At 39.6% G+C, this 27,458-nt stretch overlaps 1 protein-coding gene across 7 annotated transcripts in view; it reads right to left on the bottom strand.

Moving 5' to 3' along the window:
• LRCH1 (leucine rich repeats and calponin homology domain containing 1) overlaps positions 1-27,458 on the bottom strand; it is a 196,555-nt gene that overhangs the window by 61,485 nt on the left and 107,612 nt on the right. For all 7 annotated transcript variants that reach the window (XM_033104477.1, XM_033104474.1, XM_033104476.1 and 4 more), the window contains exons 3-4: positions 10,943-11,069; positions 1,106-1,211 (exon numbers count right to left, since the gene is read on the bottom strand). In XM_033104477.1, the coding sequence (XP_032960368.1) occupies positions 1,106-1,211; positions 10,943-11,069 (233 nt within the window). The remainder of the gene's footprint in view (positions 1-1,105; positions 1,212-10,942; positions 11,070-27,458) is intronic.

Below are 27,458 nucleotides of genomic sequence, written 5' to 3' on the forward strand. Positions count from 1 at the left end.
ATCCAAACAAAAATTCCAAAATATGAAATTCAGGTCCACTATCATCTACAAGGCTGATCGTCAAAGTTCTTAATGGTACAACATTTCTGAATAAATATATCTTTTTACTTGAACCCCAACACAGTGTATCAGATGGACTCTGTGGAAGCAGTCAGCTGCAGGGAAGGCTTTGCCCAAGTCTGGCTCCAAACCAGGGCTCTCTGAGGGGACTCAGTGCTCCTGCTGCTTCAGTGGCACTTCATCCCAGTGCTGAGGCCCTGAACCATCACTGCTTCCAGGCTTTGAGAAATTCACCAAAACTACCACTGACATTAGCCCAAGTATCACCCAGTAGGAGCAGTGCCCACTGCTGAAAAACAGATTTTTGACATAGGGGTTTCCAACCAGGGCTCCCAGATCCCCCAAACTAGAAACCCTGACAGTCAGATCTGCAGGACCAAGCCTGTCAACTAAACTGTAGGCATTATGTTCCAAAAACAGTTCATGTTTCCTCCTGTTATGAGCTGAATTCTGTGCCCCCAAATTCATGTGTTGGAGTCCTAACCCACAGTACTTCAGGATTTGACTGTATTTGGAGGTAGGGTCTTTAAAAGGGGTAATTACCATAAAATGCGGTCATTAGGGTGGTCCCTAATCCAATATGACTGGTGGCCTTCTAAGAAGAGATTATTACAGAGACACAGAAGGAAGATGACATGAAGACACAGGGAGAACACGGCTATTTATCAGCCAAGGAGAGGGGCCTCAGAAGAAATGAAACTGGTTGACACCTTAACTTCAGACTTCAGCCTCCCAAACTGGAGAAAATAAATTTCTGTTGTTTAAGCCACTCAGTCTGTGATACTTTATGGGAACCTGAGCAAACTAATAGACACACACACACACACACACACACACAGTCATGTACAGAGGAATGTTTTCTTGCTGTGCCCCTTGACTAAAATTATAACTTGAATATAACTTTTCTGTTGCCTGCACGTGAAATTCAAATTATAATTAATATTAGTAGGCATATACAAACACGACCTGATCTACTGCTTCACAAAAGCAAACAAAGAAACAAAAGTCTCCCATTTTACTCATTTTTTCCCTCTTTCTTTTGTACCTTGTGGTAAAACTTTAAGGTAATTTCTTCTGACATTCAGTTCTCGTAGAGATTTCAATTGACCTATCTGCTGGGGCAAGGCTGTGATCTCGTTGCAGCTGACATCCTATATCAAAAACAAAGAGAGAAATAATAAATGCCCTTTTCCAGGAAATTAAGCACATCATGTGAAACCTCCTTAAGGAATTTCAATATGAGGACAATTACACAGGTAGACTTTCATATTGGTCTCTGGGTTCCTAGCCAAGTAAGGCTTAGCACAGAGAAGAAAAGGAAAGTTCAACGATTTAAACATTCTCAGAGGAGAGGAAAAAGGAAAAAAGGAGGGTGTTGGTAGCATTTAGTAGTTACTTTGCCAGCTTCTTGGCCTACAGTTTTCATATGCTTCAATCTTATTTAATTTTCACAGGAAACCCATGAGGCAGTATGACTAGACTAATGTTTACAGATCAGAAAAGTGAGGCTCAGCAAAAGTTCAAGTGCAGAGTTAACACTCGGAATGAATTATGAGCCCACTGTTCAGCCACTATCCCGTGGAACCTCTAAATAGATGAGAACACATCCTACCTTACCAAATGCTCACATTTTACAGTGAAAAAGTGTGAATATCAATGCATTGTTTGGATGCACTATTTATTTAAAATGGAGTTATTATTGGAGGGCTAGAAAACTTGCACCTGAACACCTTTACATGCATTTTATAAGCATGACTGTGGGGTGTGCAGATTGTGTCTTTGCTTTGGAAGGCTAATAGTCTAGTAATCGTCCATTGGAACCACCTTTTGACATATGCAAAATGGAGGCCATTTTTAATCTTATGTATTCTTTTCTCCCCTAATCCCACTCTTCCTCTTCGCTCTGGTAGCTGTGCCCGGATCTTCACCTCCCTCACCTCAGCTACTCCTTTAGTCTAGACCAGCATTATCTCTCAGGTAGACACTTTAAGACTCGCCGGATTGGTTTCCACGCATCATTCTCAGATGCATCCTTCCCTGAGTGAAAATTTACACAGTGTCATTCACCAGCTTAAACATTTGCAACAGCTCCGCAGGAACTACAGGGTAAAGTTCCAAAAATCTGCAGCAAGTCCAGCTCTTTGATTCAGGTCTATTTCTCCAGTGCCATCTCTCTGAGTTACCTCCCTTGCCTCCCATACTCAAACCATGTTATTGCTGCTTGCAGTTCCCAGTGTGTGCCAAGCTGTTCCCCAGTCCCAAAACTTGTTCAGGCTCTTACCCTGCCTGGTATGTCATTCCCCAGTATTGCCCTCTTGTCCCACATAATTCAAGCCTTGCCTTTTCCCTGAAACCTTTCTCAAGGCTTCCACCACTCTCCCGCTCTAATCTAACACCCGGGGAGAACTGACCTCTTTTCCTTTGTGGTCCTACAGATAGTCTATTACTGTATTCATCTACTCAGACGTTTCCCTTCCCCTATAAGCCTGTGAGATCCTAGATGGAAGAGACCACATCTTCTTCACTCTGTTCTCCTGGTGCCGAGCAGGATGCCAGGTATAAAGAACGGTTCAACAAATGTTGGATGAAATTTCTAAAGCCCATTGCTGTTGGTGATCCACAGTACTGCAGTTTATTCAGTCTCATGGCTGGGACCACAGCATGTGCAAAATCTCTTGCAGGTCCTTCTTGATATAGCAGAACCACAGATGTATTTGGGCTATGAATGATTCCAATGAGATCAAGTCCTTAAATATTCCACATCACTGCTTAACCTGCAAAAATTCCCTCTTTCGCTCCCCCTTTTAGAAGGCAGCAAAGCACTATTTCAGAAACTGGTTTCACATTCACTCAGATAAGACAAACTCACCATTGACCAATCCCTCTGACCCGGGAGCTATACAGAACACAGTGGGTTTCTGCACTCTAATCTCATCTCATCTAAACATCCTCAGGTGACCTGCCAATCTGTCAAGGTCATGAGGATGTTAAATGAATATCACTTGGTGAACAGGACTAATAACAGTCCTGCCAAAGGGAATGAAGCCACAATCTATAAAGGCTGAGGGCACACCCTGCAATCAGCCCACTGTTCTCTTTTGTGCTCAGCTGTCTGACTTGGGGGTGGGGGTGGGGTGTGGCCTGTGGTGGGTTAAGATCGTTAGGTGTTCAATGGCATCACCCCCAAGATGGCTGTTGCTGCATCACTCCTGGCCCAGAAAAGTCACACAAAATTTTATGAAAAACATCCCTCGTGTTTAAAGAGAAAAAAAACCCACAAGCACATCTTGCAGAACCATAAAAGTGTAAGGAAGTAATTACAAAATTAGGAGGTCCAGAGATTTGTTCAGTCACTTTTGGCCTCTCACTGAGTCAGTAACTTACTCTACCTTTCTGAATATTCTTCCATATATGAGAAATGAAAAGTGAATGCCTTTTTCCCCTGAATTTCTATGGCATTTGATCAGTCAGAAGAAAACCAAATCCTTTCAATGAAAGCTTCATCTTTCTTTGCTTTAACCAAGTTATAAATAAGCAAAAGGTACCATTCCATTGTATTTTAAAAAGAGCCCTCACACAAATGGTACACAGGTAAGCCCTAGAAATATATAAAATGAAATCATTCTATTGGACTCGCAAAGTCACACTGGTGATGACTGGAGGGCGGGTCATGGGGGAAGAACTAGTGGGAATTATTTTCCATCTCTAGAGAGAATTTATATTACTGAAAACTAAAACAAGTTTTTATATGTCTGTGAGTGACAGCATGAGAAAGTCCCTTTTGCAGTTCATGGGAATCATAGATTTTCAATGTGACACTGACAATTTTAAGACGTTTCAAGGACATACGTTTTAAAAACATCCTTCTCTTAAAAAAAAAGGAGAGGGAAGCAAAAAGATAACAGATATATTTAGGCAGCATATTCACAGAATGAAATCTCGTGAGATGTTTATCCCATTTTTTCATGTGTACTATATTCATCTTGTACTTTATTCATTACCCTCTAGTTAGCCAGAATTGAGGTCATGCTGTTTCTCTAAATATAAGGTAATTTTTCCAACATCTATTTCTAACATAATGGCTTTATCAAAGATCAACTCCCCTCAGCTATATTTAAATGCTAATTTACCAGTAGGGAAAATGGCTACCCAATTTACTTTTTCTTTTCTTTTTTTTTAAAGAACTTCACATAGTGATAAAAACAAGTTTTTCCCTCTTGACTTACAAGACAGGACATCTGTAGCCAATTAGAAACACAAAATCCAATTGTCCATTCACATTTTGAAAGGTCTATGGTGAAGGTCAAATTATTTTAATAGGGGTGGCCCAGTGGCTCAGGCAGTTGGAGTTCTGTCCTCCTAATCGCCGGTTCGATTCCCCCATGGGCCAGGGAGCTGCGTCCTCCACCACTAGACTGAGAACAATAGCGTGAATCAGAGTTGGAGGGAGAAGAAATATTTTTTAAAAACACGTTACTTTAATAATACTCTGCACTGCTGTCAGTTACTTCCTATCCTGCCAAAATAAGGGAAAAAATGCTCAGACAGATCTAGTATACAAGAGAGATAAGGATTTTTCTCTATTATATAATCAATATTATATAAAACTGCACAAAACTATGCCCTCCCCGTGATTGAACTTGCCAAATTTAAGAGGTCATGAATTTCAAGACAAAAATAAAATCCCTTCGGTAATTATGGCTTAATTAGCTGGGAATGAGGAGGAGGAAAGAGAAGATAATAGTCTAGATGCTTTGGGATAAGATATTTCCGTTCAGAAAATGTAAAAGCAATATTCCTAGAATGGCCGGGTTCTCTGGAACATGTCTGGCTATGGTGATCCCAAGATAAGAATAGGGCTTTTTTTTTTTTTAAGTTCATTAAAGAAAAAAAGATTTGGGAAAATACATAAAAAACAAAACAAAACACTAATGCCTCACACTTGAGCAATTAATTAGAATTTACCAAGGTATGAATTCCAGATTCAGTGGCTTCTTAGAATAGTCAAGTGAATTCCTTCTTAATTATCTATTAGCCCTAAGCTTTGTCATAGAGAAAAGAAATTATTCCAAGCTTCAGTGAAATCAAACTACCATGTATTTAGAGTTACAATATTACAAATATACAGGTGGAATCATCATAAACATGTCAAAAGTATTTACTAATTCCTTTCTTTTTGACACAGAAATAAATCTAATTACTATACAATAACATAAATACTCAAACTTAAATTTCTATGGACCACCAGTCCAATTTTGTCATTTAGATAAAAAACAAAACAGAGAAGTTTAACTATGACTAATTTTCTACTGGTTTAATCAACATGCTTTTAAGTAACCAAAAGAAAAACTTTAGAAGTTAAGATGCTCATTTCATTAGAGCCTTTCTAGGCAATAAAGGAAACCTCTAGAAGTGTTAAATGCCCATTGGAGATTAATACATTTTTGTTTACCAAGTGCTAGTTGTTAATTTACCTTTAGAATGCAAAAATGACAAGGATTTAAACCAGAGTAAATTCTTGGATTATTAATAGGTAATGCCAAGTAATGCTCACTTTCAGAAATTAATGTTGTGAAAATGACTAGAATTGCTTTTTAAGGTGTGACCTCTAATGAAAACCAACATAAATACTGTGTCAAGATTATCTCTGTTAGAGATTTCCAGTGAGGCCAGGCCACACTGTGGTACTGCACGTGGTATTCCCATGAGTGCCTTGCTCTGACTCTCGGGTTTTAAATAACAGTGTGGTTATACTATTGCTTAAGTTGCATTTTTGTAATAAATATACCTCTTTTTTAATGGAAGGAAACACATATATTTGGACAGGAAATGTAAACTACTACCATTGGGCTCCCATCACGTGACCATGCCCTTCTTTTGGAAATGTCTTTTGTATGAATTACTGTGTAACTTTAGGCAAATGTCTTAACCTCTCTGTGCCTATGTAAAAAGAAGAGGTGAGACAAAATAATTCTAAATTCCTTCCAACATTAGGAAAATCACTTCAAAAATAATGAACCACTTTGCCACTTCAAAAATAATGAACAGGCTTTGGTTGAAACATATGTACTTGACTTAGGGGTAATGTCAATTTTGATTTCTTAGCAATCTAAAACTCAATGCCTGTAGTCAGGCATGGAGAAAAATCAGTATGTTCATTTAAACTCCCAATTTTTTCAAGCAAGCTCTAGTATGACAGGTCATTATCTCTCAAGACTTACTGAGTGTCTCTTTCCAGTACAAAACTCTACCTCACACCCTTCCACACACCCACAAACACATGCCCCACCCCACTGCTCTTCCTAAACAAGGCAGAAATTGAAGCAACAGAAGGATCTTGAACAAGTCATGGGTTTCCAATTGTCCCACAGAAACCAGAGAGGTTAGGAGGCATCTCCAGAAACTGCAAATGGATGAATAATAATAGCGGACACATGAATTTGCATCGCCACTGCCTACCTCAGAGATTGGAATGCTACGCATAAAAATAATAAAGAAGGGATTTTTTTCCTCAGAAGCTGCTCAATAAATCCTGTGTCTATGATCAGTCCTTGAATTCAAACTCTCCCCACCACCAAACATGGCATGAAAACAGAATGAAAAATAGTCAGGATCCAGTCTAGTCAGGATCAGGAAATATCCAATCAGTTATTACGTGAGTCAGGCCCTGTGAACTTTTTGGGTGTAAAAGCAAGTTTCTGAATCAATGATATTGAGTTTTCATATATGCAGGCGAGAGCTGGAAGACACGATTTTCACACACTGCATGATTTGGGAGAAGATAGAACTGAGAAAAAGCAATCAAGAAATGGACCACCTCTGCACCCCAACATGTCAGCATGCACAGAAAACCAATGAGAAAATTCCTAAAGCTTTGGCAAATGCCCTGTAATGTTCTCGAATTTATTGTGTTCTAACTTGGTGTATCTGTCTTCATAGCTGTCTGTAATTCTAACGTATGAATGGCTTCATGCAGCATCTCTTACCAAATATTTACCATACCTTATCCTTCAGGCATGATTTGACAGCAAAAGAACCTTGTTTCCAATATGTTAACATGGTTTTAGTGAGTAAAATGAGTTAGTCAACACAAGAGAAGTCGGCTGACCCTCCTTCCTGGCTGTGGTTCCTCGGTGAGGACACTTTCAGGCAGACACTGCTCATTTGTTCCACACCCTGTTTTTGTAACATATCTGATTCCCTTTCAGCTGTTCACAGCCTGCCACAACTTTAATGAGAAAATCACGACAAGTTGAACCCAGGAACACCAAGAAAGAGTCATGGCTGCTCTCCATGAGAGGCTTATAATCGCCACGAGAACCCAATGAGCACAGCTGCATTGTGCTGTGGAAAAGGGAATGGACTTCAATCAGGCAAACCTGGTTTTCCACTCAGCTCCTCCACTGTGTAGCCCCACAGCTTTGGATAAGTAATTCCGAAACTCAAACATCTGGAAAAGGTAGCTATGATACCCACCTCATCAGGTTAATGTCAAGATTATATGAAATTACACGTCATGTACCTAGCAGAGTACGTAGCATGTAGTAGGTGCTCAGTAAATGGCAGTGCTTTATCTCTTCCCATTAGAGAAAGCACACACAGATACACAGATTTACAAAGTAATATGTCCAAAAGGCTACAACTCTAAGGGAACAAGGGGTACAGAAGTAACTCAAAGTGGCCAAGAAGGTCAGAAAGTTTTAGATCATTCCCATTAGAAACGACTCTGGAGGGGCCAGCTCCACAGAGCTAAGATTACATAAATTCTCCTGGCCTCTTGTGGATTCAAGAAAAGGACATCTCAGTAGTGCTTCTTAATGGCTTCTTCATGGAAGGAAGAACAACCGCTGTTCAATATTCCCTGCACAACCTAAATGGCTGGACAAGCCCGTCACTGAATGGCACTGCTTTTTGTTTTAAGATTCTTAGATAATTGTGATACGTTTAAGAAGGTAAGATTTTTTTTTTTCCAATTCCAATTTATCTCAAAAATTAGAAAGGACAATTCCTTTCTTGTAGATGGTTAAAGTGTTTTTGTGTTTATGTCTGTGTTTGCTTTTTAAGCAAATGGTGACTCTGGAATGCTCCAGAAATAAACAGAGTTACTTAAATAAACAGAGTTTAAAACTCAATTTAGGATACTCTGATTCTAATGTGAAAAAATTAAAAATATTTCTTCCAGAATACTTAAACAATGCTGAGTTGAGAGATTTTATCAGCATTTAGGTGACCTAAGGTATTCTGAATGCTTGGGGAACTCCCGTATTTTTTAACAAGATGGTTACTACGTAACCATAAAACAGAAGCCTCCCAAAGCAATTCGAGACTTACTTTAGGGTCTCCTGAGAATTTTTTTCCAATTGATAGCTAAAAATCCTCTGACATGGTTACTATAATAACACTACTATTTTTAAGCAAAAAGATGAAAGATAAATAAGAACGGATGGAAACTAATCTTTTTTTAGTCTGTGACCTTAAGGAAGGTCACTTACCCTTTGTGGTAAAATAATGGCAACTTATTGAATTTTTGCCAACTTTACAAGTGAATCTTTTTCAGGCTTGCTTAGACACGGGTGTCAGCAGAGTGGAAAGAACGCAAGCCGCCCCATCCAGTAGGGTGGCCACATGTGGCTACTGAGCACGAGAAATGTGTCCGGTCCAACCTATGATGCACTGTCAGGGTTAATACACACTGCACATCAAAGACTTAGTACAAAATAGAGTATAACATATCTCATTAATTTGTTATATACATGTTGACATAATAATATCTTGGCTATCTTGGGTTAAAATATATTATTAAAATTAATTTCATTTGAGTATATGTTTTTCCGTCTAGCTACTAATTTAAAATTACATTTGCTGCTTGCATTATCTTTCCATTGGACAGTGTTGGGTGAGGATGTTTCAACTTAAGTAACAAGTTAGCTACCCCAGGGTGACGGTTGGGATATTGCTTGCTCATCATTGCTTGCTCATCATTTCTCTGCCTTGGGGTTTGTCATTTGTAACATGTCAAGACTTTGGATTAAATGCCTTATAAAAGGCATTTAGGCCTTTTACATAGGGATGGCCCTAACATTCTAGAACTCAAGGATTCAGTAGTTATGTAGTAGAGAAAAGCCACATGGCTTAGATAATGACAGTGCTGTAACTGAGAGGGCAGCACAGCTTTTGTTAGAGTTCGGCTCCAGACAGGGTGCTTAAGAAAAGCTCAGGGCCTTGTGTACAGCCACCCAGCAGCTCGTGTGTCCCAAGGCTGGAGACAGCGCTGTCCTACTTCTTCCGCCAGCTCGGCAGCTGACAAGGGTATTTGAGGAAAGCCCTGCTCTGGTATGGGGCTGGCTCCAGGGCTCGGCACCTGTGCTACCTATTAACAGATGAGCTGGTCCACAGTTTAGCAGCACAGCTGATGGATGGCACGCCGTAGGCTTAAGCCCAGGGCGCAGTGGGACAGAAACACATTCCGGCTGCCAAAAGGCTCCAGAAGACTGACCTCACCCGGGTTCCACCCAGGCACAGGAGCCCGAGAAGTGGAAAAAAACAACTTGTAATTCATACTGTGTTTGCAAGGCCCAATGCAAACTCGAGCAAACCTGAATTTTGTGATTTATCAGACTGCTTAATGAAGCATACAATTGTCAGTTTCATCCAAAACATTATTATTCTGTATTTGTTTGTTTTCTGGAACCAGTTAAAATGGTACCTACTCTCTGAACTTGGACTCCAAGGTAGAGTCCTCTCAACCCGGCATAGTACTTGGGCATCCTAAATGTCTTTCCCAAGCCACATTCCACCATTTGATGGCAGCATTCTGCAAAGCTTTTTAGGTGCCTATCATGTGCCAGGCACCGCAATGCAACAGCAAGTAAGATGTAGTTTCTGTCCTTAAGCAGTTTTCAAGGTGTGGAAGGAACTGGCATGGAGAACACCACCACATAAGATGACAACTGTGACTCTGTAAATTTGACAAGTATAGGGTACCTGCCGTAGGAGCACCTAACTCAGGCTGAGAGGATCTGCGAAGGCTTTTCAGAGGAAATGAGATCTAACTTGGCTATGAACTGACCAAGAGAGGAGGAAGAAGAAACACTCCATGTAGAAAGAGTGATTTGCTCAAAAGGGCACAAGTGAAAATGAACAAGGTGCATCCCTAGAAGGCTGGAACTTAAGAGGGTGAAGCAGCCAGGAGAAAGAGGTGAACCTGAAGGGGGAAAGCAGGGACCAGACCGAGGGGTCCCTGAAGGCCCTGTAAAGGAGCTCATGTGATGGTCTGAGCATAAGGCAGTGACCGGGAGAATGGAGTGCCCAGTCCCGTTTCACCTAGCCTCAGCAGCATGCCACCCAGCCTCAGCAGCGTCCCACCCAGCCTCAGCAGCGTCCCACCTTTTTTCATCCCTGGGGATATGGTCACATTTTAAAGTTACATTAATTTGGGGCATGGTTACTCTAATACTTGTAGAATCAGAGCACCCTGTTCTTTCTGTCGTGTCACTTAATTCATAAAGTGGGGCCTACTAACTTATTCGTAGGCTATTTTTCCAGTGTATCCATAATTTATTATAAACTTATAGCCAGTATGAAAAAAAAAACACAAAAAACGATCTAACTACCGTATGATAACCTATACACTTCAGGAGCTGTAAATCCTGTGAAATGCAGGGTGTGTAAACTATGGGAAACCTGCAAATTCCAGGAACTGTGTTTGTCACAGCAACCAAGATTGTTCCTCTCCCTACTTAATGTTTTTTATCATATACAGCCCTCCAACAACACAGGCTCCTCCGCATCCAACTGTAGGAAAAAGTCTTTTCTGATGACTGCAATAGGCTATGATTAGTAAACAAACAAAAAAAGAGCATCTTAAAAATCAGTAACATACCAACTCCATTAACTGTTTGAGCTGACCTATCTCTTCTGGTAGTGATCCAAGCTTGTTGTTACTTGCAATTAAGACTTTGAGAGGCAGACCACACAGGCAGGCGGGCAGGGCGGACAGCTGATTTCGACTGCAAAGACAATACAAGAACACGTGTAACCATACATACCATGTGTGAACATGTGTTTAACAAGCCAGGAGAAAGGAGTGAACTGAGAAGACATTTTACAAACATAAAAATTCAATAAAGTTTCTGTATATATAATAACTCAAATCCCAAGTGTATAAGAGAAGATATTTTACAAAAAGAGAGTTCTGAGGGCAACAATTTTCAATTTTCCCAGCACAAGGGACCCCTGTAGAAGCTGAGACTACGGCCAGCCAGGAGACAGATGGGCAACTACCCTGTCCCACCAACAGCAACAGGAAGCTGGTGCCAACTGTCCTTTTCCTGACAATGTGAGTAAGAAACACCAAGAGGACCAAGGCAACCAGCAGATGAAGGCATCATCTCCTCCAATGTGTCATGGGGAAATAATTTTCCTGCAACTCACAAAACCACTGGCCGATTTCCAACATTTTGACTCACGGTGGTTAAAGTCTGTCTAGCTATCTGTGAGAGAACAAATTCAAAAACAAAAGTAAAGTTGACCTTCTGGCAAGAGTGAAGCTGGAGCCTACAGGGGTTCAGTTTCACAGAGCAGCCTGCAAAGTCTGAGCCCAGGTCCCATCTCAGCTCTGCATGAAGAGGTTCTCTACTCAGAGTCTCTTCACTTTCTATCATCGTTGCTGAGTTTTCTGAGAGATGGGAAAATACTGAATAAATAAAACCTATGAATCATTCACATGTACATGTCAGCCACTATTTCACCTCTTCCTTCACAAGGAGCCCTTTTCTGGATATCAAGTAAGGAAACCGATGGCTTTCAATTTCCCTTTCTTTCCCCGCTCTTCTGCTAATGAAACCAACAACCAGGCAGTGGAAATTTCTAAACAATTTGTATGTCACGGTATTGCAGTTATTTGGAACTGCACTTGTGAACAGTTATTGTGTGTATGTGCAAACATGTATGAAGCTTCACAGGTTGCAGTATTAGGTGCATATATTTATGGCGGGACAGACAGACGGAGTGGAACCACAAAAATGTTACCAGTGGTCATTTTGAAGGGAGTAGGTACAATGAGTAGATTTTATCTTCTTTATTACACTTTATTGACTTTTCCAGAATTACTACAAAATGTTTTTATAACTAGGAAATAAGTACTATTATAAAAAGATAAACTCCATCTGGATACTGGTTACGTGGGTGCTTCTATTTGTAAAAATTCAGTGAGATGTACACTTCCAATCTGTGCTTATATATCCATTAAAGGTTTAACTCCTTCACTGTCCATGCGAGATGGCAGGAATCTGGTTAGCCAAAGGGCATCTCTAGCAGGTGGACTCAGAAAAAGCAGGTGTTGTGTTCTTGAAAGAACCTTTCCAATGTGGGTGCTCCCCTGAAACCACCCTGACGTCTCTCCTGCTGCAGATCTCCAATGCCCAAGTAAAGAGGTTTTAGAAAGAAAAGAAACAGCCACGTCTCCTCTGCATTACCCAGATCTGCGAAGTAAGTTATTTCCAGAAAGGAGCAGAAGGAGGAGAGAGTTTTCTCTAAGAGGTTCCAGCAGAGTGGGGAGGAAACTGAGGGATGTACGGGTTTCCTAGCACTAGAAGGACCAGCTGGCTCTTCAGTCCCTCCTGGTTAGGGTGACAGGTGAGAATAAGGGTGATGGGCTAGGCCTGGCACTCTCTGCTTATCTCCGGGGCAGTGTCAGGAGCAACTAGGCTAGCAGCCTGGCTTTCTGTGCTCTCACACCCCTCCTGTGCCCTGTCTCCCACACAGGAGCCCAGGGGGGCTCTTCTGGCTGGAGGAGGAGGTGCCCTGCTGGGAGAGCTTTCTTCAAAGACACTACCTCCTGAAAAGAGAACTCAGTTTATCAAAAGGTGGCAAGTAAATAATTTGGAATGTAATTTGCCGTTATAAAATACTTATTAATATGTTATTTCATAAAGTGAGGATTGGTGAATAAGGCAATTTTATTATTTTGGAGCCATACTAAACTTCCTTTTGAAGAGAGGATAATGGCAACAAAGAAAGATAAGTATGTTCAGAAATTTCTACATTCCTATTTTCCACATAGTTTTAACAATCATAGCTGGAGATCTTTCCTAAGTTTCTTTTCTTGGAAAGTCTGATTTAAACTATTCCAAGTCCCAGTACCCGAATGTAGGCATCTAATCAGATTTGCAGATACTGAATTGGGAGAGCCATTTATTATACCATTTAAGCAATGCAATGAAGGCCCCACTCATTCAGCAGCCAAAGTATCTGAGACTGCATGGGATTAGTCTTACTGGAATTCTTCCAGGGTGGGTACTAATTCAAAATAAAATAAAATTGAAGCTTCTGAAATCATTTATGGTTTCTTTGATGGGGATGAATGCTATTTAGGCTAAAAGCTGCTGATGGAATAGCTACTTATTTATATCCCACACATTCCTCTATTTACACTGTAGTTAATCACCAATAGACAAATATAAAATACCGAGACTTCAGTCATAATACAACATGCCATAGACCTGGGGCACATTTCTCCTACTTCATCCATCTGTTCCTTCAGCCTCTCCTTTATATATTTTATCACAGGATGTTCCTGTATTACTTGTAATTTCCCCAATAGAAAAAGGAGATCCACGTGCACACAAAAACCCATTAGCTCTCCAGCAAATATTTATAAAGGAGAGAAGAAACTGTGTTCCCTTTAATCCTCTACCCACATCAGCAGCCTGAGCTTTTTGAAACCACTCATCTGGCAACAATTTTTCTCGAGCAAATAAGTGCCTCAGGCTGCAATCCACTATCCGACCCCCCACTTGTCTCTCTGCAGGCCTCTGTGCTATAAACAGGCCCTTTGCAGAAAAGGATGTTTAAAAATAAGGCCATATAGTGTCTGATAAGGTAATGGCCAACGTTTATCTTCACATCTAGCCTGTGAGCCACATCTGAAAGCAAAATTTCTATATAAAAAAATTTTAAGTCACTCGTTACAAAAGCAGAAATCACAGATTCGGTCATGGTGGCCTGGAACTTCCTGCCATCACAGAGCTGAGCCCACCCAGCATCTCCTGTCACTCTTCCTCCCAGTCTGGGTAGAGGATGCAGCAAGGAGGATGGAGGAGGGGAGAAAGGCAGTAGGCTTTTACCCGTCCGTGGTTATTACGAAGGCTTGTCTTCCATCTTTCTCAACTGAATGACTCCCTACTAGATTTGTCTGTTTCCTCATTCCAAACTGAAACAAGGCAACTCAACTTAGTATGAACATTTTTGATAGCCTACGAGAAGTTTGCAGGATAAATTTCCCTTGGTTTCAAGTACCACTATCCCTCACTTAACATAATTCTTCAAGAATTCACAAACCAAGTCACTACTGTATGGTTTTACATTTAGAGTCTTATTTTAATGTATTTTGACTATGGCACTTATTTAATATCCATGTTTTCAGACTTAGTATTTGAGATAACTTATTACTGGTTTATCAGGAATTATTTCCTTAAAGTATGTGATGATAAAGACATGCTATATTCTTACATGTGATTTTATTATCTGAGCATATGTATTTTATATTCTGCTGGAGTATACCCTCTCTGTGTGTATGGGTTCACCTAATAATGGAACATAGAACTCACCTGACAGAAAATAATTTATAACAATATTTCTATAACAGATTCACCTTTACTCAATTGGTAAAAGGGTCACCAACTGTGGAATTAGAAGACTTGGTTTCAAATCTGCCACAAGTCACCTATATGTATGACTTTAGGTAAGCCATTTTACTTCTCTAGCTTTGTCGTCCACAAAACATAGAAAATACCTACCTAACATGATACGTAAGATTATGGATGCAGAAGTGCTTAGCCCAACACTAAATCCATATGTAAAGATTAAACCAAACCCATCCACTAATGTAGCAAAGTACTGGGGAGGTGACTAAAAAGAGCACATGTGTGCTTCGGTAGGTTTTAGTTATTTTATTTCCTAATTGCTAAAATTTCAGCCACTTTTAGAAAATAGTAACAGATTCAATTTGTTGGAAACATATCAATCAAAAATAAAGAGGATTACTCTAAGGCATGCTGAGGAGAACGAGGCTATAAAATTTCAGGCCAAAACAAACCATGTAACTATTTCCAATCTGATGAACCAAGACTGAAACACATAATCACATGAATGGCTTTTTCTCTCCCATCTTCTCTAATTCCAGGATCCCACCATTTCTCTGGGAAATCATGTCTACTTAGGGATCACCATCTCCATTTATTATTTGGTTTCCGAAGAGTAACAGAAATAATGATGTGAAATCATTAACCATCACACATCCATTAAGAAAATATCACAGCATGCATCTGAACTGCCACAGAGAAAGCAGGGCAGGTTTCCCGGTATGGGCACCCCGTGGTGGCTCACCCTATGTGAGTCTCAGCGAGGGAGAAGAAGGAACAAGGATGCATTACTTATAGTTATTGTTTGTTTGACTAGCATTGTCTGTGCATGGCACGTGATCTACAGTGAACAGCAATTATTACTGTAGCCAAGTAAGTTTCCTTTTCACAGGATACCTCCCCTAACTGTGTTTTTATGTTCTTTTTGCATACCCTGTTCGCCTTTCATTAAAGGCATTAACTTTTTTCTGTTTTTCATATGACACTTGACTGTTCATTGTCTTCAGGTACACACAGCAGTGAACAATATCCATAGAGAACCATTTCCTTTTCCTGCTTGGTCCATTCTGAAAAACCCACCACAGCAAAAATGCCTCACCCTCATTTCCCCTAATGACTATTTCCCCTTCAACGCCAGTCCTCCCCCTTTGTTCCCATCATCTTTATAGAATATCTGAGGCAATTACCAACAGCGAGAACGTTGCTTTAAGTTGCCTGGTGATATTCTGGTCAGCTTTAATTTTGTAAATATAAAAATGATAAAATATAGTGTTAATAATATTTTACACATTATTAATCTTGAATGAGATTATATATATGCAAAAAATCTGGGAGTCCACGTTTAAATCTAACTCAGAAAGCAGTTACGCTACTTGTCATTTCAGTCATTTGGAAACTTAAAATGTTTCAAAACTAGAAAACACAGAATCATCATTCCAACTGAATGTCGAACCAGTGCTTGAACATTATACCAATCCATTTCACATAGATGTACAGGCCATGTTTTGAGAAGGTAAAAGGCCAGCTTTAGAAAAGAGAACTGAGAGAAAAGCAAGAAGCAAAAAATGAGTGTGTCCAGCAGCCCAGAATTCAGGCATACTGCTGGCTGCTGCACGGGCCATGTAACCGCATTTTCACTGCGCATACCTGCACCATATTTGGCTATTGCAACTGAACTGCTTTCCCACAGTCACAGCCTATCAGTCTCCTCTCGAGTATAAATAAACCCTTTCTTAAAATATTCCATTTCTTCACCCCCCCTAAGGGTCAGCAACCACCACTACCAATGTCTGTAATTAGATTTCAAAGTGCAGTTATTGATAACTCGCCCCTTCTTGGTTATTCCCTCTCCTTTTTTCTAAGAGCTTTTCAATTCTAAAAGGATAAGACTCTAAAAACTGTTACTTTCAATTTCCTCTATAATATTTATTATGCCCTTCCTTTATTCTAAAATGGAGGTAAATGTTTAAAAACAAGAAAGTGTTGGATGTTCAAAGAGAACTCAATATTCAATACTAGCAAGAATATTAACTTGCCAAACCATTGTTGCTTCTGAAGCAACAATGTAGATTTGGGGTTTTAATTATTAAAGACTGTAGAGGCCCGAGCCCTATGTCCTGAAAAATACCACTGTGCAAAACATAGTTGCTGCCTCATAGGAAAACCATCATTAAATGGCCAGGAAAGATGTATTAGCACTGAAAATAATTCCCTCACTTTTTGGAGCCGTGCCCCAGGCCAAACACTCTAGCTTGCTGTTATCAGAAAGCTGCACCCACTTACCTGCCTTCTCCTCCATGCCACTCCACCAAAGTCACAAATTTATATATTTTTTGCTTTAACATTTTTTTCCACACAAAAAAAGAAAGGGACATTGATACTGACTTCAAAGAACAGGCTTTCACCCGGGGACGCTCAATTAATGAAAAACATGTAGTAAAAATAAAGATGCCTGAACATTATTGTTCACCATTTGAAGACATGTGCCTTCCCATCTATTTCTAGGAATTTTTTAATGTGTAATGTAGATTGACATGCACGAATATACGTCTCTATCCCACATGTCCTTCCCAGGAAATCAACCTTCAGAGAGCTTCTATCATGTAACTTGACAGCTACTGCTAACTCAGTTCCACTTAACTGCTCTAACACTTTCACAAATAAGTAGCATATCCTCTTTACTAACAGTACTATAAAATCCACTTACTTTGCTCAAAGACCAGGACTTCATTTTTCTTGACCCATATTGTAATGTATTATGACATACCACAAAACTAGATTCAACAAATTCAACAAACATTTCTTGGGTAGTGATTACATATAAGGCACTGTGCTTAGCACTTAAACAACTATGATTTTATTTATATTCACAACAATCCTGTAACATAAGCATTAAACCCCCTACTTTTCAGCCACAAAAACTGATAGTGTTCAGAGAATTTAAATAACGTGCTCCAAGTTATCCTAGCTACCGTGTTTCCCCCAAAATAAGATCTAGCTGAACAATCAGCTCTAATGTGTCATTTGGAGCAAAAATCAATGTATGACCCGGTCTTATTTTACTATAATATAAGACTGGGTCTTTAATACGATACGATACGATACGATACGATATGATATGATACCGGGTCTTATATTAATTTTTGCTCCAAAAGATGCATTAAAGCTGATTGTCTGGCAAGGTCTTATTTTCAGGGAAACAGCGTAGTGAATCACTCTGTGTTAAGGTTTAAAACCAGATGGGTCGGGCTTCAGATCAAAGTCTTTGATCTTCCCTCAACACAACACAGGCTCTTCTCATTTACTTTGGAATAAAATGGGAAGGTAAACCAGGAAACCAGCAGGAGGGCACCGAATTCCAAACAGGAGGCAATGAAACACTAGACTGGTAGTTCAATGATTGGTTTATAGAAAAAGGGATGGAAGAAGGGGTCAAAGATCATTTCTGAGATTCCAAATTGAGGTACTGGAGAAAAACAGTAGAAGAACGGACAGAGACAAGGACCTAAGATACCCTAATTTGTGGAAGAAGAAAATGGGCTTAGATTAGCACTTGTGGAATTTTGAGGCATCAATAGGCAATGAAGAGAAACTGAACTTTAGGCAACTGGGAAAATGAGGCGTAGTGCTCAAATGAGTCAAAGGAATGGAGAGTATATTTGACACATGAGGCATGAGGTCTGCAAGACAAGATTTAAGGACCAAAGGCTGAGCTTTGAGGGATTCAGCATTAAGGTTTGGGAAGAGAAAGAACTTCTAGGCACTGGAATAGAGAAGAAACAGAAAAGTGAGTAGGAAAGTGAGACCAAAGCCAAGGAAGGAAGGTCCTATGGTATCAAATGCTGAAAGGAAGCCAATTTATTTTCTATAGTTACTGAGTGCAGCACACTCTACTCAAAAATCTAGTCTCTACGCTTTGAGAAAATATGAAATGTGTATGAAGCCTAAAACTTAACCCCTAACAAAACTAGGCAACATCTCTCTGAGCTGGTATCACCTACTTTTTACTTGAATATTGGTCATATATTTTTTAAAGTGTTGTAGCAGCAGATGTATCCTCCTGGATTTCTCAAATTTGAGATAAAAAATTAGTGACTCTTGAATAAAGAAAGTGAGACTTCCTTTATGGATCTTATCATGTAAGGTAAAAGGAGGATTCCAGGCTCATGTTAGTAACTGTACACAAGTGTGTCATGCAGGGACTCTGGTCCCGCTCTCAGCGGGTGGACACAGAATATGATGAGGCCAAAAAGGAACACCCTCGGAACCATAGATAGGGGAGTCATACCACTATATTCTCGCTGGCGGCTGGGTTGGAGACACAGGAAGCAGAAGCCGCAATCTGCCGTCCGCTTCTCTGCTAACCAACCAACCCCCTTGCCAGCACAGCCACGGCAGTTATATTAGTGGCTAATGGCTAACCGGTAACAACTGATGGCCACCCAGCCACAGCTGACGGCCATCTGCTAATCTGCTACCCAAGCCAGCACCTTTCCACGTGAGGTCGAGAGCCTGCAAACTGCTCTCTGAGACTCTGTCCCCACAGTGTCTGCAGACTTTGGGTGCTACTGTCAAATGCTCAAAGTTTGCCTCTGCTGATGATCCCAGGCTGTTCTTTCCTCCTGCTACTGAGGTTACAATGGTCTCTCACTGGGACTTACGTATGAGAAAGGCCACCCCTCGTAACAATTTACTATTATAAAATTCGCTGAAGATCAACCTGTCCAAATTATTGGCCAAACAAAAGGAAACATGCTGACCTCAGACCACACCCACTACCTTCTCAGTCCTCCCCTCACCACCTACCTACACACACAGTCTTCAGAGTCTTTAGGACACAGGATCCGGAAGGAGTTTTCACATTGAATACCATTGCTTATTTTTTTCTTCTACATAGGGTACCATGCAATTACTTCATAGAACTGCACAATTCTTGCATGCAGTGATATAAATTAAACCATTTGGTGTATCAGGGAAAATTGTAAATGATTTCGAAATGGGCAAAACTATTGCTGGGGGTCTTATCTAGCACACCCTTCCAGGGTATCTCTGCTTTTCACTATCTTTGACTTATTTTACAACCCTGTGAATTGTAGAAAACTGATAGTAATAAAAATCACTTTTGCACTCACTTGTGATGAGTGCAGGAGACCTAAAAATGATTATTGCCCCCTGGATACTGAGCAGTTTTGCACCTATTTATAAATTCAGCAAGCCTACGAGAGAGAGAGAGAGAGAGAGAGAGAGAGAGAGAGAGAGAGAGAGACAGAGACAGAGACAGAGACAGAGAGAGAGACTGCTTTAAACAGGTTATAACACCAGACTGGTAACTTCATTAATTAATGAGTTAAATACAACCTTTAACATATGTTCATTTTATATTTGTATGAGAGTCATTATTTTACCTTTTTTTTAAGAATTAAGCTTTAATAGGTGATTCATTTTACCATAGGGACTCTAGTGATTCAACAATGAAATCTCAGTTCAGACAATTTAGTTTAAAGACTCTTTCAGCTGCTTTTAGACTTTTGGTCAAAGATCTTTTTTTCCTCATTATATAATATGGAGCTTCAGGAAGTCTGAAAAAAATCCTCCCATACCCTCCAAGAAAAGTTCAATTCTGTAAAGAAAGGAGGTGGGGAGAAAAAAAACAAAATATCAGGCAAATGTCACAAAAATTAACAAATGTTAAATCTGACTACTGGTGAGCGATTGATATATTCTTTGTATTTTTCAATACTTATTTTTTCTCAAAATAAATTACATATTGTAATTGATAAGTAATAATAAACAAATATACATTTAAAGATGATAAATCAAGAATAAATCAGACTGAATGACGGCTCTGTGCAATACGCTTTATGCTTTAGTGTTTTCCTGGGCCTTTCTGTTTTCTACTTATATTTCAGCTTATCTTTCAACACATTCAGTCTGTAAGATTACTTGCCCTCTGAATCTGACATCATGAAGGGGCTTACTTTTCAACCTTATGCTATTTCAGACCTGAGGTCAGTTCCTGGAGGATTCTTTGGATGATACACATTCTTCAAAATCAGTGTTTACGAACTGGTGTTCTGAAAAACACTACTGTAGGATACGGTAATAGGTAGGCCTCAAAAAAAAAGAAGAAAAAGGAGGAGGAGGAGGAGGAGAGTTACGTGTTGCTTGGAGAGTCACAATACTGATTAGCACAATACATGAACTTTATTTTTTAAAGCATATCTATTAACATCCAACAGAATACTCCTCCATAGAATATATTTTGGGGAAATGCCATTCTGCTTACTCCTTCATTGGTCCCATGGCATCAATGAGGTTAGAAATAAACACTATTTTTTTCTCCTATGGAGTCTGGCAGGTAAGTTTTCTCCAGATCTATTATTCTCTATTCATGAAAAGATTAATTAATCACTCAGTAGGATGCATCAGTTTTCTTAAATTATTTTTTCATTCCTTTTTGCGATGGCTTACCAATTGCCAGATGGAGCATCAGAAAACACTGCCTGATTTCATGAGGTTAAGGTAGATAAGACTGATAGATAACACAAGTCCATATATCCAACTCTAAAAGTGACTAAACCTTTTGCCTTACAGAACAAACTGCTCTTGTCACAACCACACCTTTTGTTTCTGAAACACCCAACCCCTTGAATATTTCGAGATAAGGAACCACAGAATTTATATTTATTCTTGACTTCGTATCTTTTCCCTGGAAAAAGTGCTATTTGAAATTCTTGGCTACATTATCAAGAGTTCCCCTCCCTAAGTTCTCAGAGCACAAGTATTCCTTTCAGAAGTAGGATAATATTTTAACCACCATATTCTGCAAATTGCCAGTCACTATAGCATACTATAGCATACTATTTTGGAAATGAAGTGACGCATTTAGTTCTGGGTTGGGAAGCTGAGAAAGACGTTTAGATTTGTCCAGTTACTGCAATTGTTACTAATACCAAATAAGAACACCAAGAGAACCAAAGTGAAGCCCTGGCTTGGCCATTATATCCCCAGACTGCAGTCCAAACCTACTTACCTAAAGCCCTAATTCCATGTGGCCTTTCATTTAAGGCACCAGGGAACATGGACTACAGGATGCTGACGAGTCAGAAAAGACAGAGTTCAACAAAAGGATTGAAGATTACAAAATCAGAAACTCCAATTTAATGGGTCAAAGGCTTCCAAACTAGATCTCATCCAGTTTTGCAATAAAATAACTAAAACAATGCATAGAAATTTAGTATCAAGGGAAAATTTGTTGTTAGCCAACCCACAAATTACACTACTATAAGGGTAAGAGAGTGCATAAGAATCCACTAATGATTTAAAATGCATAGTTCATGTGCTACACATTCCACTCAGAGTGCTTTCAGTTAAGGAATCCCATGGTACCACAATTTTCCTGCATTCAAAAAACTACCGTACTTTCACTCTCAATATGTTTAAAGGCATTCCTGTGCATGAAAACCACCCCAATGTAAAACAATGAGAACTATAAAAGAGATTAAGAAATGTGAAAGGTAGACTGAGAGGCCCAACATACGTATAACTGACATAATGTCTTTAAATATTATAGAAAGAACTGCCAACTTAAAGCTTTGTATTAATACACCTAAAACTTTATGCTAATAATTGAAACATACTTCAAGAATGGGGAAAGGGGTGATGACATTTCAGAAAAATACTGTATTTACCACATACCTTCACCAAATGAACTTCTAAAAATACATGTTATAAAGGAGAGTAAACCCTAAAAAGAGTGAGATAAAAAAGCAACAGTGAACAAAGATCTGGTAAAAATATGAGTGACCACTAATAAGCATCAGTAGATTAAAATCAAGGTTAAAAGCAAGGTGGACCTAAAATAAAGAATAAAAATAATATGTAAGTTCGGAGAGGGATGCTTGCAGTTTAACCTTTCTATGCAAGCTATTACTTTGGGGAGGATAAGAAAGAACTTTTCACCTACTGAACTTCATACTTCTGTAAGTTAAATATTCATGTTAACAATTTATAGGTAATCTTTCTACTAAAAGTTTAAAAATATAATGACTAACCTCTAAAACAGAGGAAGAAAAAATTAGAAGGAAAAAAGCTCAGAATATTCAATAAAGGGGAGAAAAAAAGAATCTTGATAAACAAAATACAAAATATGAAGGAAAATATAAATTCACATTCATAAGTTATTACAACAAATACAACTGGCTTAAACTCACCTATCATCAGATAAAGATGACCAGATTACTGTTTTTCCTTATTTAATGTTTTTTAATTTATTTTTCTAAAACAGTTGACATACAATATTATATTAGTTTCAGGGTACAACATACTGATCAGACATTTGTATAACTTACAAAGTGATCACCCCAATAAATCTAGTACCCATCTGACACCATACAGTTATTATATTATTGACTATATTCCTTATACTGTACTTTACATCCCTACCAGTATTTTGTAACTACCAATTTGTACTTCTTTATCCCTTCCCTTTTTTCATCCACCGTGCACCCCACCTCCCATCTGGCAACCTTCAAATATTTGTTGTATCTATGAGTTTGTTTCTGTTTTGTTTATTGTTCTTTAGATTCCACATATAAGTGAAATCATATGGCATTTGTCTTTCTTTGTCTAACTTACTTCACTCAGCACAATACACTCTAGGTCCATCCATGTTGTTACAGATGGCAAGATTTCATTCTTTTTTATGACTGGGTAATATTTCATTGTATATATGTACCACCTCTTACTTATGCATTCATCCTTTGATGGATATTCAGGTTATGTCCATAACTTGGCTATTGTAAATAACGCTGCAATGAATATATGGATGCACATGTCCCTTCAAAATAGTGTTTTAGGTTTTTTCAGATAAATACCCAGAAGTGGGATTACTGGATCCTACTTTGTCTCTAAATAACCTTCATTTTAAAGTCTATTTTGTTTAGTGTAAGTATTGCTACCCCAGCTTCTTTATTTGTTTGTTTCCATTTTCATGAAGTATCTCTTCGAACCCTTTACTTTAAGTCTGTGTGTGTCCTACAATCTGAAGTGAGTCTCTTATAGGTAGCATATGTAAGGGTCTTGTTTTCTTATTCATTCAGCTATCCTATGACTTTTTATTGGAGCATTTAATCCATTTACGTTTAATGTAATTGTTGATAGATATGTAGTTATTGCCACTTTATTATTCATATTTTTGATCTTCTTTTCTTCTCTTTCTCCTTCTTAAAGAAGTCCCTCTCACATTTCTTGTAATACTGGTTTGGTGTCCTTTAGCTTTGTCTTTTCTAGGCAACTCTTTATCTGTCCTTCGATTCTAAATGATAGATGTGCTGTAATCTTGGTTGTAGGTCCTTGCTTTTCATCACCTTGAATATTTTGAGCCAATCGCTCGGGCCTGCAGTTTCTTTTGAGAAATCAGCTGACAGTCTTAGGGGAGCTCCCTTATAGGTAATTAACTGCTCTTCTCCTATTACTTTTAACATTCTCTTTGCCTTGTCTTTAACCTTTGGCATTTTAATTATGATATATGTTGGTGTGGGCCTCTTTGGGTTCATCTTGTTTGGGACTCTCTCTTCTTCCTGGTTTTGTGTGTCTGTTTCCTTTGCCAGATTAGGAAAGTTTCCCTTATTATTTCTTCAAATAGGTTTTCAATTCCTTGCTCTCTGTCTTCTCCTTCTGGTATCCTATAATGCAAATGTTGGTATGCTTGATGTTGTCCCAGAGGCCCCTTAAACTCTCATTTTTTTGGATTATCTTTTCTTTTCGCTGTTCTGATTGGGTGTTTTCTGCTACCTTATTTTCTAAATCACTGACTAGATCCTCTGCTTTATCTAATCTATTGTTGATTCCCTCTAATGTATTCTTCATTTCACTTATTGTGTTCTTCACTTCTGACTGGTTCTTTTTTGTTTTCTATTTCCATTTTTATGTTTCCTATCTCTTTGTTGAAGTTCTCCCTGAGATCACTGAGCATCCTTGCAACCAGCGTTTTGGCTCTGCATCTGGTAGATTGCTTGTCTCCATTTTGTTTATTTATTTTTCAGAGTGTTGTTCTTTTCTTTTCTTTGGGACAAGTTTTTTTTTGTGTCCCCATTTTGGCTGCCTGTTTGTGTTTGTTTCTATGTATTAGGTAATGTTTCTGTGTCTCCCAGTCTTAGTAAGTGGCCTTATGTAGTAGGTGTCCTGTGGGACCCAGGACACCTGAGCTAGATACTCCAGGGGTATCCCTTGTGTGGGTTGTGTGTGCCCCCCTATTGTAGTTGAGCCTTGGTTGCTGTTTGCACGTTAATGGGGGAAATTGACCCTCAGGATGATTGGTTTTGAGGACTGGCCAGTGACTACAGTGGAGGAGTTACTGTGCAGGGGCTGATTCTATGGAGAAGTCACTTTAGCCAGGCTCTGATATCTGCCCAGTCTGCCCTTTGGGTGTGTCGTCCTCAGATGTAGCCAGGTTGTGCTCTGGCTTGGTCCAAAGCTGGCCACCAGGCATGCCAAATCCAGGGCCTCCTGGGAGGGTTCCACTACAGGCCAAGTTTAGCCTCCACCTGTATCCCTGCCTGGGGCCACCTGCATGTGCCACAAAGCAACAATCCACAGATGACAGCAACCTGCACTCGGCTTGGAGGTGCCTCAAGAGGCCAAGCTGTGAACCAAGGTTGGCTGACTCTAGTGTCAGTCTGGGGACTGCTCAGCAAGAGGAATAGGGCATGCTGAGGCCAAATACTGCTTGTTTGGGGTTTGTGAGCCTTTGAGAGATTTTAAGAAAGTCTGCAACATTAGCCAAGACAGGCTATTTGAATGGAAAAGCCACTGGAAGAGGTCTTGGTGGGTCTGCAAGTTGGGTAAGGTGGGGTGTCAAGGAATTAGAGCAGACAAACAGTGCTAACCAGGTTGATGAAGACTCAGATATGGCAGCCACCTAAGTATGCACATCAGGAGGAAAGAGGGTTCAACAAAGAAACAATGGCTTCTGCCAGCACCTCCATCTGGGAGAAAGCTGCCCATCCAGCCCTTGCCCTGAGGCCAGACAACTCAGTTCCTCCCTGTATATCCCTGGCACCTTTTAAGCTGCTGTCCTAGCAGTGGCGCTCAGAGCGAGTCAGTCCCACAGTGAGTAAGTCCATGCACTGGCCCTTTAAGAGCAGGCCTGGGACTCCAGCCGCCCTCTGTCTCACTCAGCCACAATCTCCACTGGTTTTAACAGCTAGAACTTATGGGGATTTCTATCCCCAGCACTGGAATCCTGGGTGGGAAGCCTGTTGTAGGGCTGGGACCCCTCACTCCTCAGGGGTCACCTCTGTAGCCACAATATCCCTCCCAATTTTTAACCACCTCATGCAGGTGTGGGACCAGCTTGTTCCACATCTTCGCTTCTCCTACCAGTCTGGATGTGGCTTCTTCTGAATGTCCTTGGTTACATGACTTCTGTTCAGCTAGATTTCAGGCAATTCTCAATAATGGTTGTTCTATAGTTTCGGTGTAATTTTGATGTGGTCAAGAGAGGAGGCAAGCACAGCATTTACCTACTCTGCCATCTTGACCCAGATTGCTTTTAAAATAATTTGTCTATATTCTATTTAAAGACACATCTAAAATTTTAGATTGAAAGGCTGAAAATAAAGGAGTGGAAAAAGATATATGAGGGCAAAAGTCACCAAAAGAAAGCTAAGATATAAGTATTAATTTCATATAAGATAGACTGTAAGTCAAAAGCATTTTAGGGGTAAAGTGAACCACTATAAAACGATAAAACCTGAAATTTGCCAGAAAGACATGCAATTTTGAACTTGGCCTCAAAACACTTGGCCTACAACTTGGTCTTAAAATACATACATTAAAAATGGATGGAATTACAGGTGAAAACCAACAAGTCCACAGTTATCCTAGTTTGCTTAAAATGCATCTCTCAGTAACTGATATACATTAAGCAGATACAAAATTTGTTAGGAAAAGATGATGTGAGCCCCCAAACTTCAAAGTTACCTTTAATGGATTTACTAGAACCTAACATGTAACACTGACATGTGAGGCGGCCCGCGGGGTCTCTGCTCCCGCTCCCCACATAAGAACGCAGGATGTGGCTAGGCCAAAAAGGAACACCCATGGAGCCATAGGTAGGGGAGTCATACCACCATAGTCTCACTGGAGGCTGGATTCACACGACCCGCAACCTGCCATCTGCTTCTCTGCCTGCCAACCAACCGACTCTCCAACCAGCGCAGCTGCAGCAGTTATATCAGTGGCTAATTGGCTAACTGGTTACAGCTGATGGCCAACTAGCCACAGCTGACGGCCATCTACTACCTGAGCCAGCACCTTTCTACGTGAGGCCAAGAGCCTAGAAACTGTTCTCTGGGACTCTGTCCTACAGAGTCTGACCTACAGAGCATGCATTATTTTGAGCACATGTGGAATATTCTCAAAATTAACTATATATACATAGGCTATAAAGCAAATCTCAACCAATCTAAAGAATCAATATCAAACAGAACATGTTCTCTACATACAACGCAATTAATTCAAAATCAATTTGGAAAGATAACTTTAAAAATCTATTGTATAGAAAACGTATAGGTCAAAGAAGTAATAATTGAAATTAGAAGATTTAGGAGTGACTTAAAAAATACCATGTATCAAAACCTTCAGGAATCAGCTAAAGAACCATGTACAGGGTAATTCGTGGCCTTAAATACTTTTATAAAAAATAAAAAATAACTAAAAATGAATGAGCTAAATATCCAAAACTCTAGCAAT

This window comes from Rhinolophus ferrumequinum, chromosome 4 (genome assembly GCF_004115265.2).
Source record: "Rhinolophus ferrumequinum isolate MPI-CBG mRhiFer1 chromosome 4, mRhiFer1_v1.p, whole genome shotgun sequence".
NCBI lineage: Eukaryota > Metazoa > Chordata > Mammalia > Chiroptera > Rhinolophidae > Rhinolophus > Rhinolophus ferrumequinum.